The sequence below is a fragment of the Gallus gallus genome, chromosome 2 (genome assembly GCF_016699485.2).
Source record: "Gallus gallus isolate bGalGal1 chromosome 2, bGalGal1.mat.broiler.GRCg7b, whole genome shotgun sequence".
NCBI lineage: Eukaryota > Metazoa > Chordata > Aves > Galliformes > Phasianidae > Gallus > Gallus gallus.
The window spans coordinates 126,037,874-126,056,610 of record NC_052533.1 but is presented as its reverse complement, the minus strand read 5'-3'; the positions used below and the strand labels follow the sequence as shown (position 1 = coordinate 126,056,610).

Here is an 18,737-nt window from a genome sequence, read left to right as displayed (position 1 = left end):
TGCTGTGCTGTGCCATGCCCGAGCACCAGGCCAAAGCACCAGAGGCCCTGAGGTCTCCTCCTTAGGGCCTGGGCCCCGCCCTGGGTGTCCCTGCTGGAGCAGAGGTGGGCCAGATGGCCCAGAGGGCCCCGCCAGCCTCAGCCATCCTGGGGTTCTGTGAAAGGATAAAAATCCCAAAGCCTGCTTTCATCCCATGCTGGGTTCTGCTGCTACCCTGTAACTTCTTATGCTGCAAGAAGTTAATGTGAGACAGATTCTTAAAGCACCGGATACAAGTAACACTGAAAATCCTCCTGTTCTTCACAGATCATCTCACTGTCAATCCAATCTAATCTCACTTTTCTTTGTTTTCATCCTAAATGTGCTCAAACGTCCATTCAGTGCAGTGTTCCAATTTTTACTCAGGTCACGGGTAGCATTTTATGGACAATTAAAAAGTAGTTCAGAAAACACTTCTTTTCTCTGAAGACTGAGATTCAGGCTTCTTATTCCCAGTGGAGCTTTAGGACACTTTCAGACCCATACAGGGTAACAGAGCCGTCTCACTGCACGCCGGGCCCATCTGTCACTGCACTGCACTCCCCAGCAACCCCAAACTTCAGCACAACAAGGGAACAGAGCAGAGATTCTCTGCACCCAGAGCTGCCCAGAAGCACAGCAGCCAGCTCTGGCAAAGGCAGTCCTCAGGCACAAACAAGGATCTCACATTCCATCCAACACAAGGCAGTACGTAGCCAAGACGATTTCTAATATTTACCACAATAATTTGCTGCTGCTAATAGAAATAAAAATAAATCAGTGTTCAGGCAGTGGAAGATCCCTGCCCTTCTGCAGCTGTATCTGCTAACAGAACCAGGCGGTCTTCTATCAGCAATTAGAGGAAAACACAAAACGATGGTAACACAATCCCTAATCTGCTTCCATTTAAACATTAACCAGTAACAAGGATAACCCCTATTTCATTTGCACCAGGAGATTAACTCAAGCCTATCCCCAGGGGAAAGCCCCACGATAAGCAGAATGTTTCTGCACGTCATTTTCATAATCTGCCTGTGAGATGAGGGACACTAAAAGCCCCTCTCAGCTTTCACTACAGCCACTCACCTGGTTTGGTTTTTAAAACTTCCTTTTAAGCAGAGCAGCAGTGCTCAGTCCTCGCAGGTTACTCACAGATGCAGGAAGTTCACATGCATCAGATGCAAAACAGTCTCACTTAATCAGCATCGTTATCTTGAGATAAGAGCACGAGCTGAAGTCATGGGCTTCAATTAAAAACCTACGGAAGCCTTCTCCCTGTCATAGAATGGCCTAGGTTGAAAAGGACCTCAAAGATCATCTGGTTTCAACCCCTCACATCTGTCTTTTAGCATCTCCAACAAATGAAGTACAGACTCCTGGGCAAGGTGCAGAGCATGCAAATCTGAACTCACTGAAACAAAGCGGGATTTGTTCCTTCTGTGTGGCTGCTCCTACAGAGCAGACGCTGAAAGCAGAGCCTTGCCAAAGAGATGCTGCAGGCAACTGCAGAAGTGGCTTCTAAATCCATAACTGCATTCATTCCAAGGGTAATTGTTAATCTCCTCCTGCATGCGTATTTATCCCCAGTTTTATTAATCAGTCTTGAAAACAAACACACCTGCTGTTCGTTTGGGGGGGGGGGGGAGGGGCAGTTGCTTTTTCCTGTCACCCTCCAAGGCCCACAGTTAAAGAAAAGTGAACACGTAGGCTTGAAGCTACACCATATATTTGTGAATAAAATCATCTGACAGAACGAGATTACAAAGAACAAAACGAGCCCTTCCTGGAGTCTGTAAGTAACGAGAGGAGTTGACGGCAAGTCCGTTCCGTGAAGCTTTAAGCAAATCCAGCTGAGGGATATAACTATTACCACAGAGCACTGCTTTTTTAATACTTCCTCAAAACGTTTGGACCACATACATCCATTTCAAATGAAAAACCCCTCCCCCCCCAAAGAAAACATTGGTTTGGTTACAGCTTCAGGGATCAGTGCAAGTTTCATTCCAGAAAGAAGGTACTTGAAGCAGATACAAGAACATTCTGCAGAATACAGGATGTGATCCAACTCCTTTCCCCCACAAAGTGCTGGAAAGTAAACACAACACATAGAAACACACACACAAAAAAAAATACACAGAAAGATTGAACCTTCAACCAGGTCTGACAGTGCAGGAAAGGAAAGCAATCGCATCAGGAAGAACATTCCTGTTAGTCATTAGAACATATGCACAAGGAAAGTTTGCATTCTGAATCTGTACAAAAATTGAAGCTAAAGGTCTCTGTTCCTGAAACTTAAAAGCGTTCTGATTAAGATAGATACAAAAAGTGAGCACTATGAGCAGAAAGTGCCTTCTCAGAATAGCCCATTTTCCCATTCCCCGGCCTTTCAAGGAGGGAGCGTATGTAATTAGCTATTTCAGTCTTCAAATACATACAGCTGTACATCGCTTACCTGGCAATCTTACACAACCTTCCTGGTCCCCAACATCTACCAGAAAGCGTTTTCTCCTTTTTGCGTTTATTGCAAAGCAGATCAAATGCTCTTCAGTGCTTTTAAAGAGTTATTTTCAGAAGCAGCCCAAGCTAAAACCATTCCCCTTACTTTCACCCGAAGCGATGTACTGCAGACAATTAACGCACAGTGCCTCCCTGAAGATGCTCAGTGCATCATTAGCTACCAGGAATCTCACTGAGTGAGATGGCTTTCAAGAGCTTTGCTAATTTCTTTCTTTAATGACCGACATACAGTGTACAAGAATGGGAGACTAGTGCAATATGCAGCATTGATTGTTTATTCAATAAATATTTAACCCAATTATTGCCAGCCAAGGCAAACAGTGCAGAAACTGTCACTTAAACTTTAACCTTTTTTTTTTTGTATAAAGTCAGTTGCTATTATATTCATACAACTATTTCAAAGATATTTTTCCCCTTCAAAATTGACATTACCTTTATAAAAATATAAAAACATAGCATTTGGGGGGGGGGGGGAAAGGGAGGGGTTAACATGTTTTCACAAGTCTAACCTTTACATATACATAGGAACATGACATTTCTGCATTAAGAACTTCTTAAGAATAAAAGTGAATGCTACGGTAGAGACGTTTTCTGCACTATCTTATTATAGTTCTTAAATATATCTTTCTTGGTCCTGGGCACACGTTTAGAATGAAACAACTTGCATCTCACATGTATCCTGAGGTCAGCTGTGTACAAAGGAAAGCCAATTTCACGTGCAGATTTGCAGGCTGCCTGTTCAAAATTTGAGGTTATTCTTATACAAAGCCGGTAAGGTTTGGGAAGAAAGTGGGAAAAAAAAACTCTCATCAATGTTTTAAGAAACAAGTTAGTGTCGCATGTGGGAAACATCTCCAAAAATATAAGCTATCACAGCAAAATGCTGTATCGCCCCACTAAAATCTCAGTTTGCATCTGCCAGATTATAAACTTCTAAACTGCTCTGAGAAGAAAGCGTGTGGATATCCCTGTGAAAAGTCACCCTCAGCTTCCCATCTCCAGGTCTCAACTCACAGCACAGCTCCTGTGGAGAGAACCCCATCGAAGCCCACAGGGCTGGGCAGCTTTGAGGCTGCCTGAGCGGTGAGGGTGTGGGGTCCACTTCCCCTCAGCCTGTGGGTGTGCAGCTGAGAGCTCCGCTTTGAACACAGCAGTTATTCTCTATAGCACCAACAATCTCTCAGATACCAGCATCAGGTGAATACAGACAGCACGAAATAGGATTGTTTCTTCCTGAATCAGCACAAGTGTTACAAGGCACTGCTTGGTATAGGAGGTCATAAATAAGAGCAAAACAAGACAGTTCCCAAGTCCTGTGACGCTGAGATTTGTAATCATGTCACATCTCAACTTGTCATACACCACGTTTACAAAAACAGAAGGTCTGTGGGATTAACCAAAACATCACTGTTCTATGCGTGCTTACAGTTTCCCTCTCCATACCAACAAAAAAGAAAACCACCCCACATAATATATTGATATGAAACATTAGGAAGCGTGGGTTGTTAAATTAAGAAAAGTACTTTCTATTTTCCAATCTTCCACGAAAGTCTAACCTAGACAGAACTCAAGTATAAGAAATTGGAAAACAATCTGATAACACTTGCAACAGTCTATCCCTGCAGAGGAGTGAAAAATCTATTGTCTAGAGAACTCATAGATCGAGGCACATCGCAATTGGAGATATTCAGGCATATTTTATGGCTAGAACAGGATTTTTCCAGGGAACCTCACTACAGGCTTCCCCAAAAGCAGCTCCGTACGGTCTGAAACACAAACGTTTGGTTTTTAATCACTACTGTCTTCATCATCATCATCATCAGATGCATCATTTAAAGAAGACTTAGGCGACTGGCTGTAGGAGTCTGATCTCGTGGACTGACAAGCAGTCATCTCCCCAGTAGAAAGAAGATCATAGCAGAAGTCGCAAATCCTCACAGGCTTGGAAGACTGGCTGGGGAGAAGGAACCTCTTCTCAGAGCAAGGCCCGCAGACAACAAAGCCACACTTGCGGCAGTGGTGACGACGGTTGACGGGGGTAAACTTTGCTTTCTGACAGCGCATGCAGACAGTGGCTTCTGAGTCTGGCACCCAGACAGCCGCATGCTCATTGCTAGGAGTCTTCCCACTCTTGGAAAGCAAATCAGAAACACACTTATTTATATGGTTCATCCACTCAGACTTCTCCGTAGCAGTGGCAGCATAAACTGCAAAAGACTTAGTAGGCGTCTTGATGAGCCACCCATTCCGCAAGTCTCCCTCATCCTGGATGGAATCAATGGTGACGTTTTCCAACGGGATTATGTGCTGCTTATTGTATTTCTTCTTCTGGATGACAATATTACCATAAACAAGAATGTCATTGAACAGGAAGAACTGCCTCGCTTTGGGCTTCTTCCTACACAGCTTCGTTAATACTCCCTCTCCAATGAGAACGCGACCAGGGATAGTCAAAGGCTGACCAGCTGCTCCAAAGCAGTTTTCCACTATACTTATTCTTCTAGTATTTGCCTCGCTGTTTGCCAAACGATCCACCATCTTTCACAAGTATCCTAAGAGTAGGAAAAAAACAAGTTTGTAATTAGAACAAAACTGATTCAACAGCAGACTTCCACAAGGAAGGCACCAACCCCGCACTGCTCAAAATATCCAACAGAACCTGCTGGCTCAGAAGTGCCAACACGGGCTAGATTTCAATAAGCATTAACTCTTGAGAATTTTTAGCAACTGATTAGTCCTTTTTAGAAGCATAAATGTTCCATTCAGCTGACAGCTGCTATCTTTGTCACACAGACAGCACCTACAGTGCTGTTCCTGAGAGCTTCAGGCAACAGACAAGGAGGCTTCCCCTCTGGTAATATTATTACATACATCTTGACTTGAACACATCTACATACATCCCAATTACATAATGCACACAGGCAGCCCGCCACAGAGGACAGGTCACACAGTTCCACGCTGCTCCTGAGAAACAGTGAGTGACTTGCACCGGCTGAAAGTTGAGGCAGGAAGCCTTTGCGTGTCAGGAAGTGTTGATAAAATAAGCTACAGAATAGTACGTTCCAGTTACGGATTAAATGATCCCCTTTTTCTTCCCCTAACAGCGAATAAGATCTTCTCATGAAAGGGCAAGACAATAAAGCACCCAAAGGTTAGCTGAAAATAAGTTCCTGCAGCGATTCACACCTCTGCAACCAGCTCTTTAGCCTGCCTTTAACTCAGAGCTTCCCATGCAGAGGTCAAAATCTGTTCTTTCAGATTTACACTGCCTGCCTCCAGTACGGGATCAGCCTTTACATGAAATGAAACAGGGCTGAAACAAGGCCTTGATGCTGCTCAGACCAGCACAAACACTGAGCACATCAATCTTCTTCCTGCAAACTGAGGTACTTCCCTACAAAATAGGGACAGAACTCCTGTACAGAAAGTCATTTGCAGAGGTCTCTCTCATCAGGCCTCACCTAGACAAGCATGCTGCCCTTATTCAGATTCCATGAACCCACAGTTAGATGTTACTTTTTAATCACATTTAAGTAACTGCTTTGAGAGCTGTACCACCCCTATGAACAACGATTTCAACGCACATACTAAAATAGTTTTAACAAACAGACTTACTCAAATATAAGTAAGCCAACCATTTTAAAACTATGTACGCTATATTCAACTATATTTACTGTATTTGTTCAAGAGGCACCTGGATGAGGTGCTACAAGATATGGCTTAAGTAGCTTGTGGTAGTAATGGTGACAGGAGGACGGTTGGACTATAGATGATCTTGTAGGTCCTTTCCAGCCTCGTGATTCTATGATTCTATATGATCTTGTACCTACGTCTCACAATGAAGACAGAAGAATCATTTCTCAGAGGTACTGTCCAGCATTTCTTCTGAATTTTCATTACACGCCTCATGACAGGAGTTAAGCTATTTCAATACAGCAGTATTCAGGTTTACAGCCTGACAGTGGGAGTACAAAGCTCCCCAAAACAAAGTTATTTTGATCTGCAGTCGGTCAGAATAAATCACAAACTGGCTGATGAAAAAAAGAAAGGGATCAAGAAATGCAGTTGTGCTGCATCGAGGCATGCAGTGCACCCAGACCACCTCCACCAGGTTTCAGTCAAACCTAAGAAATGAATTAAAGAAAAAAGAAGAGGGAAAAGAAAAAAAAAACAGCCTGACCTCCTCTCCTGCCTCACCTACTGCCTTCTTATTTGATCAGATAAAAATATTTCCCTAGCAGTACGCTTAAGTCAGCTTTGCTGCAGATGATACGTTTCTTTCTGGCCTTCAACCAGAATAACCACTGCTATCTTCACTAAGTTTCCGAGTGCTGAAATGCTTCTCGCCTATCTCTGAAGACAGGGAGTCCAAATGGAAGGAAAAAAAACAAACCAAGCAACTCCATCCATCTCTCTATCCATCTCCTTCCCCGCCAGATGTTCCAAACTGGATTTTCCTGTTCTTGCCAAGGTCCTCGAAGCTTTGCCCATCACTCTGTTAAAGAAAGATGTCCAGGAAGGGCAATAATGAATCCCTACAGCCCACAGCACCAAACCCAAAAGAAGATGGAGCCCCACCCTCCTCGTGTGGCGATGCTCATTTATGGTGAGGAGATGCTCCGCCAGGGCCAGGCACAGAAAGCAGGCTGGCTTAAACCCATGAGCAAACACGAGTATTACAGTAAACACCAGGACATTTTCCTTCCCCCGCCCAGAGAATAGCAACAGATTCAAGTTACATCAACATGACTCATTCTATTGTGTTTCTTTTTTTCATGACATTATTATTCAGGCATACCCCAAATACACCTTCCAACAGAACCTAAGTTCTTTGAAGCACTCCAAGTCTCAATATAAACACGAGCACACATGGGTGTGCACACACAACCTACACTTACCTGCTTGTTTCAGCATTAACATCTAGATGCACTGCTATCACTCTTTAAATCTCTACAGCCGCCTACCTCCACCTGCACTGGGGAAGAAGTTTAAATGAGGTTTTAGGCAAGCAACCAGCTTCACCTCTACTACACCACTACTGGGAAGAAATGCTGCTGGTGGCCGCAGCTCCCAGCAGAAAGCACTAAGGAGGGAATGCAGATGAGGTTACCCAAGGTTTCCGGGTTTGTTTGCTGTTGTCCTAGGCTCAAAAAAACAAAGAGCAAGGCTAGCAGCGAAGGCTAACAGCAACCACTGCTATCTCACAACACACAGGCAGCACGCAGCCCTCCTGAGCAACTTGGTGCCACATCCAAACCAAGGGCGGCCTTGGGCTGCCACAGCGAGGGGTCACTCATGGGGTCACCCAGCAACTCCTCATCCTCTGCAAGGAGGGGAAAGAAGCCAAGCAGCAGAGCAGAGGGATGCTGAGCAGAGCAACGCGCTTCTCTGCTAACCCGTACCAGCACGCACTGCTCCTAAGCCTACGCTTCGTATCACTAATGTGTAAATCACAACAAGCTGAGTGATCCTGCTAGTTCACAAGGGATAAAAAAAAAAAGGAAAAATCAAACGAAACAAAAAACTACCCACAACCATACGCGTCACCGCGGCGAGCTCTTGGTGTGAGATGACAGCAACCCGCAAGCTGCGCTCCTGCTCCTGCTGCCAAGCAAAGAGCGAACTCGGCCCAAGGTCACTGTGTGAGCTTTCAAAATACAAGTCCCTGCGAGGAGAAAACAGGGGGAGAAGAGGCTAAAGGTTTAATTAAATGTTCTCTAGGGCGACTGAAGAGAAGACAGCTCTAACAGGGAGTGTTTAATCATCACCGTGGATTAAAACCGTGGCACATGACTCCAGAACTTGGGCAAGGCTGTACTTTCAGCTGGTGGTTAATGCAACCAGTCACTGGACTGCATGCAAGAATTTTGGGCAAGTTAATGACCATTAGGACGGACAAAAAGACAAAAAAAGAATAGCATCTCTTCTGCATCGAAGCTTATGTCTGTAATACTCAGCAAATCCTCGCCCAGCAGTCTCAGCTAAGGTCATAAAAGCCATAGGCTGCATGTGGATCCTTCCACCTTCTTCCAAGGCAAAACATATGTTTTTTTTCACACTAACAGTTTCTGAAATAAGCACTCTGACACTTTTCTCACAATGTTATGTCTTTAAATCCAAGCCTTTAAATCCTTCTGAAATGCCATGTGATGCTCATTTACTTTCACTAGCATTTTTTGAGGAAGGAAGACGGTTGAGAAGTGGACGAAAAGCCTGAAGAAAGAGAATAACAATTGGAAATAACCAACCTTGGAAAACATTAGACTAGGAATAGAAAAAGAGAAGCTATCTCTAAGTCCCAGGAGCTGACATTACAAGAGGTACCCCTCTTCTTCCCACAGGCACACAGACCCAGGAGATGTGAAACCAGAAGACACCGCGGATGTTTTACTCTCCTGGTAAGTAAAACACAATGGAACTTTTGACCTCAAGAAGTCACAGTTCAAATCTATGCAAAAATTATCCTTTCCCAGCCTTTCGCACTGTCTTCTCTTAGAGCACATTCAGATATACTGCAGAAGATAACAGATCATCCACTGGAGTCAGGTGGCAACACTTCCTACGCTTTCTCCTGAGGTTTCCACTGCTGACCACTATAAGAAACATACTGGTTTACTGCCCTTGAGATGTAGAATTTCAAGATCTGATCAAACAAAACAAACCCCGAGTGATGGCAAATTGCTGGAAATACACCCCACATCTTCCCCAAAGCAAACAGGGAATAAGAAAGAACCACAGGCTTCAAAATGGCAGGCTAGACAAATCCGCTTAAGGAGAGCAGAACTGTTTTAAGCGTAGTATCAGTTTGTGGATGCTATGAAATCAAAACTCTCAAGCATAGTTGTTAAGACTTCTATCATGTTTGTCTCATTTCCCACTTTTGGCATCCACACTCCTAGAACCATAGAATGACCTGAGCTGAAAAGGACCACAATGATCATCGAGTTTCAACCCCCCTGCTATGTGCAGGGTTATCAACCACCACACCAGACTGTCCAGAGCCACATCCAGCCTGGCCTTCAATGCCTCCAGGGATGGGGCATCCACAACCTCCTTGGGCAACCTGTTCCAGTGTGCCACCACCCTGTGTGTGAAAAACTTCCTCCTAATACTCAACATCAACCTCCCATCTCAGTTTAAAACCATTCCCCCTTGTCCTGTCACTATCCACCCTCATAAACAGTTGTTACCAAGCCCCTCTGCAAGAGCAGCTCTGTTTGTCTGAGAGGATCACCAGCCCATCACATCAGCTCCCATTTCTGCATACAGGCTGCAGTGTGGGGCTAGTTGCTAGTTGGAACAGCACAGAAATAAACAAATCATCATCTGAGAAAGATTAGCTACGTACAGCTGCACCACAAGCAAGTCTGGCAGCCTTTCCCAACAAAGAAATGGCAATTCTCAGGATGCTGCAGTACTTTCCGTTCACCCTCCTTCTGACATATGCTCTCAGGAAGCCCATTTCAAGATGGGGATGCTGGGCAAAGACTTTCTTCCCTGTAGCATAATAGCCAACTTAAAGGTGATACGTTATTTCACAACAGGAAGTCCCCACTTCACTACCCTATGCAGAACTGCCTGACATTAAGGTATTATTAATTTTACTCACAAGAAATTTCACTTATCCACAACAAAACACACGCTTAGGAAGTTGGAAACTACAGCAAATGCACGGCACTCCTGGCCACTAGACTGATAATACCCTTGAAGTGGCCGCGTGTGAAACCAGTCACTTGGCACACAAGCGTTTCTTTGTGCCGCAGCATCCTGATGATTAAAGCAATCTTTCCAAACGGAATACTTCTAGAGACGTTACTTACAAGAGAAGAATGCTTATCCTATGTCTCAGTGACGTGGGCTGCACGCAGCTCAGCACAGCCTCGTTTCCTTACCCTGCTCAGGGCACAGCACTTCCATGAGCAGGGCTCCCTGCCAGGCAGGCGCAGAAAGCATGTATGAGGAGGATGCAACCCCAACTCTCTGGCTCCTTTAGCAAAGCAACAGCACCAGCACAGCTCCACTACTTTCTGACCCAGGCAAGAACCAGCCTCACCCAGTGCACAGCCCCTGCCAACGAGCGTTAATCAATAAGCACCTCATTTTTAACATTACTGTGCTTCAGCATTCCTTGAAGGGAGGAAAATGCTACCGGCCTTGCCTTAATTGCCTGTTCATCTATCATCGTCATCACAATGAGCAATTAAGTTGCTAACAATTATGTTTAACACATTACATTTACACAGACCAGGCAGACTGGATTTTTCATGGTCACAGTATCAGGAAGCACTGTAACCTGGGTGATGCCACTGTGGAGCAAGCGAGGAGAACTGAAAATAAAGAGAAGAAACAGAAGAATGCTAAAGGGACAGAATGAAGAAAAGAGGTAGAAACAGCAGATCTAGGTGAAAGCATGTAATAACACGCCACTGGATTGCCCAGGTGTCAGACACAGCCCTTTTTCTTGCACCTGCATTTCTGCATACAGGCAGCATCAGAACGTACGTTCCAGACTGTATGTTCAGAAGTAACCCACTTACTTTCTTGCCCACGGAGAACATGTTTTATAATGCAAGTTTTTGCTTTCTGGGGCTTTTCAATACAAACGAGAGTCAAACAATTAAAGGTTTCATCAAGTCTGACCCCACATCTCAAAGGTTTTGGATGGTACCAATTTCAAGCAGAACTCCATCCTGTTTTATTACAATTAATTACACACACTGAACACACATGAAAGGCACGGGAGCTCCATAAGGCCCGTACAAAGTCAAAGCAAGTAAACTGCAAACCTAAGGCAGACGAGGACCATCTGCAGAGCAGATACCTAATCGGCATTAAGTGACTGATTTGTAAGGAAAGTCCTCTCTGGGATCAGAGGAAGAGCTCACCCCTCCCCAAGGAGGGCCCATCAGGTGCAGTCACTTCGCATACATACCCGTTACATATGCTTTTCAGTAATAGGCTTCAAATAATGGTTATACTCCATACTTTCAGGTCACACACCTTCAGCTTTCCTCCCGCTGTCTATGCAAGGAGGACACGCTAATTTGACTTACTGAGGAATAAACATGAACACAAAGGATTAAGTTACCCAAAACCCTCATACAACCCTGTGATTTAAGGCTCGGTCTGACACAGTAATCCTCTGTCTTTTTGTGGACAAACTCAGCTATGGAGGCACATCAGTACTGCAACAGTACTTTAATCTCTATTAGCATTACATGTAATGTTCTTAAGCGCAACACTTGACCTTCTGCACTACTACCAAACAAAACAGCGTGAATTTTTCATGTGCGATCTCTAATGCTTTGAAAATAGTTCCACTGGGGAAAACTGCTGAACTAAACACAAGCACAGCATATAGTCCACATTTCTGAAGCAGGTCAGGAGATAAATCAGCACAAGTCTTCAATCTTACCAATTCCACCTCCTACACAGCTTCCGTCAACACGTACGAGAAGGGATGATGCCATCATTTGTCCCAAATGCTTCACCACGTCATCTTTGCTGGCAAAATGAGGCGTGCTGTGAGCTCAGCTCTGAGAGCTGCAACCAGAAGCCAAGCGCTCATGCACAAACCAGCACTGCCTGCCGTGAGCCATGAAGGGACAAACAAGGGCCGGATGAAAGATGAGATAGGACAACTCTACTTATAAAGCAGTGCGGCTTCCTAACAAGCAGTTCTCAGGTTACCCTGTTTGCAAAGTATTCCTTAAAGCACTTCACAAACTGCATTGCTATCAGTACTGTAACCAGCTGGTAAGGATGGAGAGACCCAAAGGAAGTTAATAGCAGGAATGACAAAAGGAGACATCACCAAGTGGAGGTGTTCAAGGCCAGGTTGGAGGGGGCCCAGGGCAGCCTGGTCTAGTATTAAGTGTGGAGGTTGGTGGCCCTGCCTGTGGTGGGGGGGGCTGGAGATTCCTGATCCTTCAGGTCCCTACCAACCTGGGCCATTCTGTGACTGTGGCACCAATGAGGGAAATGAGACTTTCTGCAGTTCTCCAGCACAATCGTTACCCAGAATCTCTTCTGACCTTCAGAGAGGTGCAGATAGCAGGACAGAAAGTCAAACACTCCTGCAAATAGCTGTCCCAAGTCTCACTTCTTCAGGGCACAGGCCATGGCAGCTCCTATTTTAACGACCTAACATCTTGCAGCTTAAGAATTCTTTCAGTACACTATAGGGAATTGTAGAATACCCTAACTTAGAAGGAAGGACTGTCATTTCCTTTTCATTCACTGGTTGGGTAAGAATAGCTCATGGAATGTAAATGTTTTTAAATGAAGAAAAACAAAAGCTTTATTGTCAAACCTGCAAGACAAGCCCGCTACCCTTAACGTCTCCCAGAGCCATTACCCAAGCCAGATAAAAATGCCTAGAAAGACCTATTACATTTCCACTACGGAGACTGTTTCTAGGAGGATCTTACAAACTATGTGACCTTACATTCCCCAGCCCACTCCCAAGTGGGTTTGGATACAGAAGCTATCTTTAGCAGGAGACTCTCCCCACCTGCTTTGCCCAGCAGCATGCAGGCCAGCACAGCAAGAGCAGAGAGATTTTTTGCTGCCCCAGCTGCTCTGCCAGCTCCCATTTTCACCAAATGGCTGTGTGGATTCTGCACACCGCCTTTCCTTACGGTCTGGAGTTTAATACAATCAATTTCAGCAGGGAAGAAACACTGATTTGACCTCCTTGTAAACTGACAGATGTGCCATATGAGTCATAATGCAAACTAATCACAGGGGAGACCTGAGGAAAAAGATGAGGCAAAGGGAAGCAGGCTTCAACCTATTAGAAAAAAAAAAAATGCAGCAACTCAGGAGTGCTGACTCCCAAAGCTTTTCCCACTGCTTTGACCCTCTAAGTCACAATATCTTGCCCAACACTACTCCCAAGGGCTGTTTATCAGCATATTTTGGTCTCAAAAAATCAGAGCTTCAGCACTGCTGCTCTGTGAAACCAAGCAAGGTTCCTAGTGAGAGGACACAAAGCCTCGCTGGGGAAAGCAGTGAGGCACAGGTGGGCAGCAGCTGTGCAGGATACGTCCAAGGAGCAGAGCACAGGGCCTGACCCAGCAGCACAGATACGCTGGGCTCACAGAGCTATACACCATCATGCTGGGAGAAGGTGTAGAAGCCTAGGAGCAACAGTCCTGTAAGAGATCCTACATCATAATGAAATCAGCTGCTTATTGCCACTGCCAGGCTGCTATTTGTACCAAATGTTAGTAGCTGATACTGCTTTTGTCTGCTGGCAGGACAGATGCCTAGCTTGGAGCAGGAAGGGGAGCAGCTCCCCAAGCCCCATCCCTCCCTGTTTTTCCTTGCTCAGGATCCCCGGTGCTCTGGAACACACCAGGATACCATTTCAAAACTAAGATATTTACACAGATTCGGAGCCCCAAAAGCTCAAGCTCCTTGAAGCAACAACGTAGACAGCCAGCAATGTTTTACCTTTACATGGTCAGCAAGTAGCATGCGGTGCACACGTGCTGCTGTGCTCAGATGGGCGTGGAAGGAGGGCTGTGACAAAAGTGAACAGAATACACCTGACCAACAACTCCAGTGCAAGCTGATGTTGTACCAACACAGCACAGGGACAGGAATTTACAGCACACCTTTCAAACGGGGAGATAAATAATTTAAGTGAGTATTCTGGGAATGTGCTGGGGAAGAGGTGCAGCATCGTTAGCACAAAACATAACCCACCCCCCAGTTACAGCAGTTCAGCACAAAGCGTCGCCAAACCCACTTCACAAGTTTCTCTTCAGAATCAGACTGGTTTAGTGGTAAGCATCAATTGCAGCCTTTGGAGGCACACGTGCAGACACTTCCACACGTCACACATCAATGTTATACACTATATAGAAGCGCTTACTTAAGAAAAAAGTTGCCGCATGCTTCAGGCCAGAAAACAGTTCCAGGGAGGCAGGCTGTCTCTCAGTCAAAGCAGAACAGAGGATTTGGTCCTCTGACATAAGCAGCTGATATAAGCAGTGTCTGCTAGCGTGCTCCTGCAGCATCGCCAATGAGTACATCAAACTGCCAGCATTCTGATTACTTCCATCGCCATCACGAGAGAAGTTACTCAGTCTTAACAGTGGTCCGGTAAGGGTTGGACTATACAGAACTGATTACAGCACGACCACACCATAGAAAGAATTAGTGAGAACGAGGCATGAGGCATGAGCTGCTAACAAGTAACTGCAACAAAAGGACTTGCTTTTAACCAGCCCTGCTTAGAAGCACAGCAAAAGTTTTCCCCCGCAGCCCCACAACTCACAAGTACAGAAGTATAATCACATCATCACTATTTTGTTGTCTTTTTTAATTATATAAAATATTATTTTCATGTGCATGCATCCTTTAAGAATTCAGATGCCTTATTTGGGAAATAAAGAGGCTTCTTTAACCAGCTAATAGTGGGCATTCCCACAGAGGGAAGCAGGAGCAGCACAGCCCCCTGCCACCCTGACTTCCTGCTGCTCCTGAACCCCAGATAAGTTTAGAAATCTCTACTGTGGGAGACATACCAAACACTATGCTGTACTGAAGAATTAGTATCAGGAGACCAGGTAGCTGGTACATAACACAGTCAGAAGCAGCACTTTTTCAGTATTTTAGTGGGGAAAGCAGAACGGCCAGAATATTTCAGCAGAAGCGAAGGGCTCAGAGGCAGCTGGAATGCTGTATGGTGCTCAGAGCCAAGCACACATCCTGTCACACCTTGCTTCAAGACACCCGATGGCACCCAAGGGCTGGAATCACACACGTCTCTTCTCTGCCTCTAGCAGTAATGAAATTGCACTTCTCCCACAATATTTAAAATACACAAGCCACGCGTTGCATTGCTCTTTCACAATCAAGCAATGGTCAGAGGAAAAAAAAAAAAAAATAGTCAGTTCCTGAAAGAATCCCTTAATCATAACAGCTTAACTATGCAGCCTTCTTGGGAAACACACTCACCAGCCTTTGACAGCTTGTCAAATGCACTTGGTGCACTTTCGAATTCTGGGGAAAGCACGTGGAGTGCTGCAGCACCCAGCACGACTCCATCCCTCGATGCAGGAGGGGCTGGCAGCCCACTGCCCCCACTCAGCACCAGCACCCATCACAGCTCACTGTTTGCATGGTGTCAACTTATGTGCAGGAACAGCACTGGGGCAAGCGTTACTGAGTTGGAAACCCTGAAGATTCAACTGTTTGTCCTTCTTTCCTGCTTCTACAAAATGCCTAAATGCTCCGTCGAATATGCAGTATTCTGAACGCTGCGTTACTGTAAAATATCAAAATGCAAAGGGGAAAAAAAAAACGACACTTGAAAATAGATTGCAAAATCCTTAAATTATTCATTGTTGCAACAGAAGCAGGCAGAAAGGATCATTATACCCACGGTAGCAGCATTCCTACCTATTTATGCAACACCAGGGAGCCAAAGCAAACATATTAGTGCATTTTTGACTATGTAAAATATCAGGCTGAAAGAAATCACAAAAAATACTGCTCTGTTCAGTAACACTTGAACATAATGATACTTCCTTTTGTAAAAGGAGAATCTTTGTCCAACAGCTCTCAGTCAAACAATTCTTCATGCACAAGACCCATTCACTGCAGCAGCACTACTGACGTGGGTAGGAATTTGCAGGACTCTGCTTGTTAACACAGTTGTCATCAGGGCTTATAGTTTACAACAACGCCAAGATAATGGTTTAGGTGTAGGCACGTTCTACCACACCTACCTACAGAGCAGCTTTAATTCCCCTCTCAACTGCAAGAAGTCCTCCACTAAATCATGAACACTAAGTCATTCTACAACAGCAAAACCTGTATTTCATAGAATCATAGAATGGCCTGGGCTGAAAAGGACCATAATGATCATCTAGTTTCAACCCCCTGCTACGTGCAGGGTTGCCAACCACTAGGCCAGGCTGCCCAGAGCCAGAGAGTATTTGCTGCACAAAGTTTTGAAGTAGAATCAAGTATTCACAGGTCTGTTTTTACACTTCATTTGCTTTCAGCACAATCCCCAGATCAGCAGATTTCTATCAAATTACTGAATTAATCCCTGTGAGCTGTAACACACATATACAAGCACCATCCGTCATTAAAAAGCCACATAAAGCTAACGGAAAGGCAAGCCTGAATACTAACAGAGCCTGGAAGTACAAACATGCCTTTAGCACTTAGGCAGTAAGAACAAGCTTTAATTTCTTAACGCAGAAATTAAAAGCAAGCCAACAACTTCCTCGGCCTACTGACATCTAAGAACCTCGCCCACAATTAACATCCGAGCCTCCTTATTTGACAATCACCTGATAAGTGGTCTTCAGATAGAAATAAATAATCACTGCACTTAATGAAAACTCGTGTCTTGGTGAAAAGACACTGCTCAGCTCCTGGATGATAACACAGGGGAAGCCCATCCAGCTCTGAGCTCCCACACGCCGGCTTTCATTTAGTGGTTCAGGGACTTCCTCGGTGTGGTTTTCTCTGCAGCACAGAACTGAGCTGCTCCAGAAGCCACGTGGGCTATTTACATGCAGAAGAATTTGGGACTCGTGCTTACAATGCCTCACTTTTGCTGTATTTTGGACACACGGCCTGGATGTCATTTGAAACAGAAGCACCGGCCCTAAAACACCAGGAAAAGAATCACTGAACGACTTGAGCTGATAGATATATCTGGGGTTGGAATCTGAGGTCCCATCCAACCAACGCCTTTCTACGAGACTGTATTCAGCCACACAGGGATTTCTCACTGGATTAGTCAATATTATTTACACAACACGACTCAGAGGGGAAAAAAAGCCCCTCTTGTGCTGAAGTGCCCCGTCCTCCCCTCACGTTGGTGGGCGCAGCCCGTGGGGTCTCTGTACTGCCAACATGAAGCCTTTAAACGCTTCCCTCCTATCAGAGAGCCTCAACCGACCCAAAACACACCATTCTAAGAACCGAAAGCTGAGCGCTGAAGTTCTCCTTACGCCGGGAGCGAAAGAGGAATCGGCAATCTCAGTTCTGAAATCCGCCCCGGTTGCAGGGTTTGCTTTCAGGCCCGCCCAGCCGCTGGCCCGGCCGCAGCCCGTACCGGCACAGCCAGCCCCGGAGCTCGGCGGTTCTGAGCCAGCCGCGGGAACCCGGGCCGTCCCGAGGGCCGCTCCGCTCGCTGACAACTGCGGCACCCGGCGACAGCCGGCACACACCGCCCCGCAGCCGCTGCACAGCCAGCTCCCCGCCGCGACGCACGCGTTCGCCGTCCGTAACCACCTACGACGAGCGGCAGGCAGCGCTCGGCGGGAGGCACCGCGTCTGCCCGCGATCCGCTCTCGGGCAGCACACATCGCAGCGGCGCTCCCCTCGGAAACGCACATCCAACCGACGCGCTGACAGACGCGCCTCCGCCAATTCCACCTCCTTCCTGCCGCTGCTTTTTCAGTTATTCCTTAATTTGGGGCCCAACTCACGCACCCCTCGAACCCGCGGGCACCGGGGAACCCCGATCGAGGGTTCCACGCACTTACGTAACGCCCGAGGCTGGCAGCTGCGGGGCTTTTTCTCCCCTGTTTAAGCTCAGTTCCCTTCGGACGGGACAAACGAGCGCTCGCCGCCACTCCTTCGCTTCCCGACAGCCGCCCGCTCCCCCCGCAGCGCCTTCCCAGCGAGGAGCGGCAGCTCCCGGCCCCGCGCCGCGCCCCCTCCCGCGGGGCAGCTCCCCGCCCGCCCGCAGCCCCCGGCTCCCAACATGGCCGCGGCGGAGCGGCCGGAGCCCCAGCGGGGAAGCGCTCCGTCAGGAAAGTTTCTTTCTCTGCCTCCCCGCCCCGCTCCGGCGGTCAAACCCGAGCAGAAAGCCGTCCGTTCCGCGCTGCCCTCACCGCGCTGCTCACCCTGCCCCGCCCGGCACTCCGCGCTCCGGCAGCCGCCCCAACCCCACCGCGCTCTCCCCGCTCGGCTGCGGTCATGCACCCGCCGGGGCCGGGCTCCGGGACACCGCCCGCGCGGGGCGGTGCCGCCGCCATCTTGGGCGGAGCCAGGCGGGCGGGAAGCGCTGAGGGACGGCGAGGAGCTGCTCGGGCGGGCGCTGCCGGCGCGCGGAGGGGCATTCTCGGGGCTCAAAAACATCACCCCAGTTTGGGGTTTTGTTCGAAAGCGCCTTTCCGTTCTTTGCACACCATCCAGGGTCAGCTGTCTGTCGCTTCGAGCAC

The 18,737-nt window shown here is 46.7% G+C and overlaps 1 protein-coding gene across 10 annotated transcripts; it reads right to left on the bottom strand.

Moving 5' to 3' along the window:
- Positions 1-1,727: 1,727 nt before the first annotated feature.
- PLEKHF2 (pleckstrin homology and FYVE domain containing 2) lies at positions 1,728-18,516 on the bottom strand. Of its 10 annotated transcripts, none has more exons than XM_040678622.2 (2): positions 18,372-18,516; positions 1,728-5,087 (listed from the first exon to the last, which is right to left on the bottom strand). In XM_040678622.2, the coding sequence occupies exon 2, from the start codon at positions 5,071-5,073 to the stop codon at positions 4,324-4,326; it is 750 nt and encodes a 249-aa protein (XP_040534556.1). In that variant the 5' UTR covers positions 5,074-5,087; positions 18,372-18,516; the 3' UTR covers positions 1,728-4,323. The 10 variants fall into 10 exon arrangements, with proteins under 10 accessions (XP_040534556.1, XP_015138413.1, XP_015138412.1 ...); XM_015282927.4 differs by having other exon boundaries at positions 18,408-18,516; XM_015282926.4 differs by having other exon boundaries at positions 18,057-18,509.
- Positions 18,517-18,737: the final 221 nt, after the last annotated feature.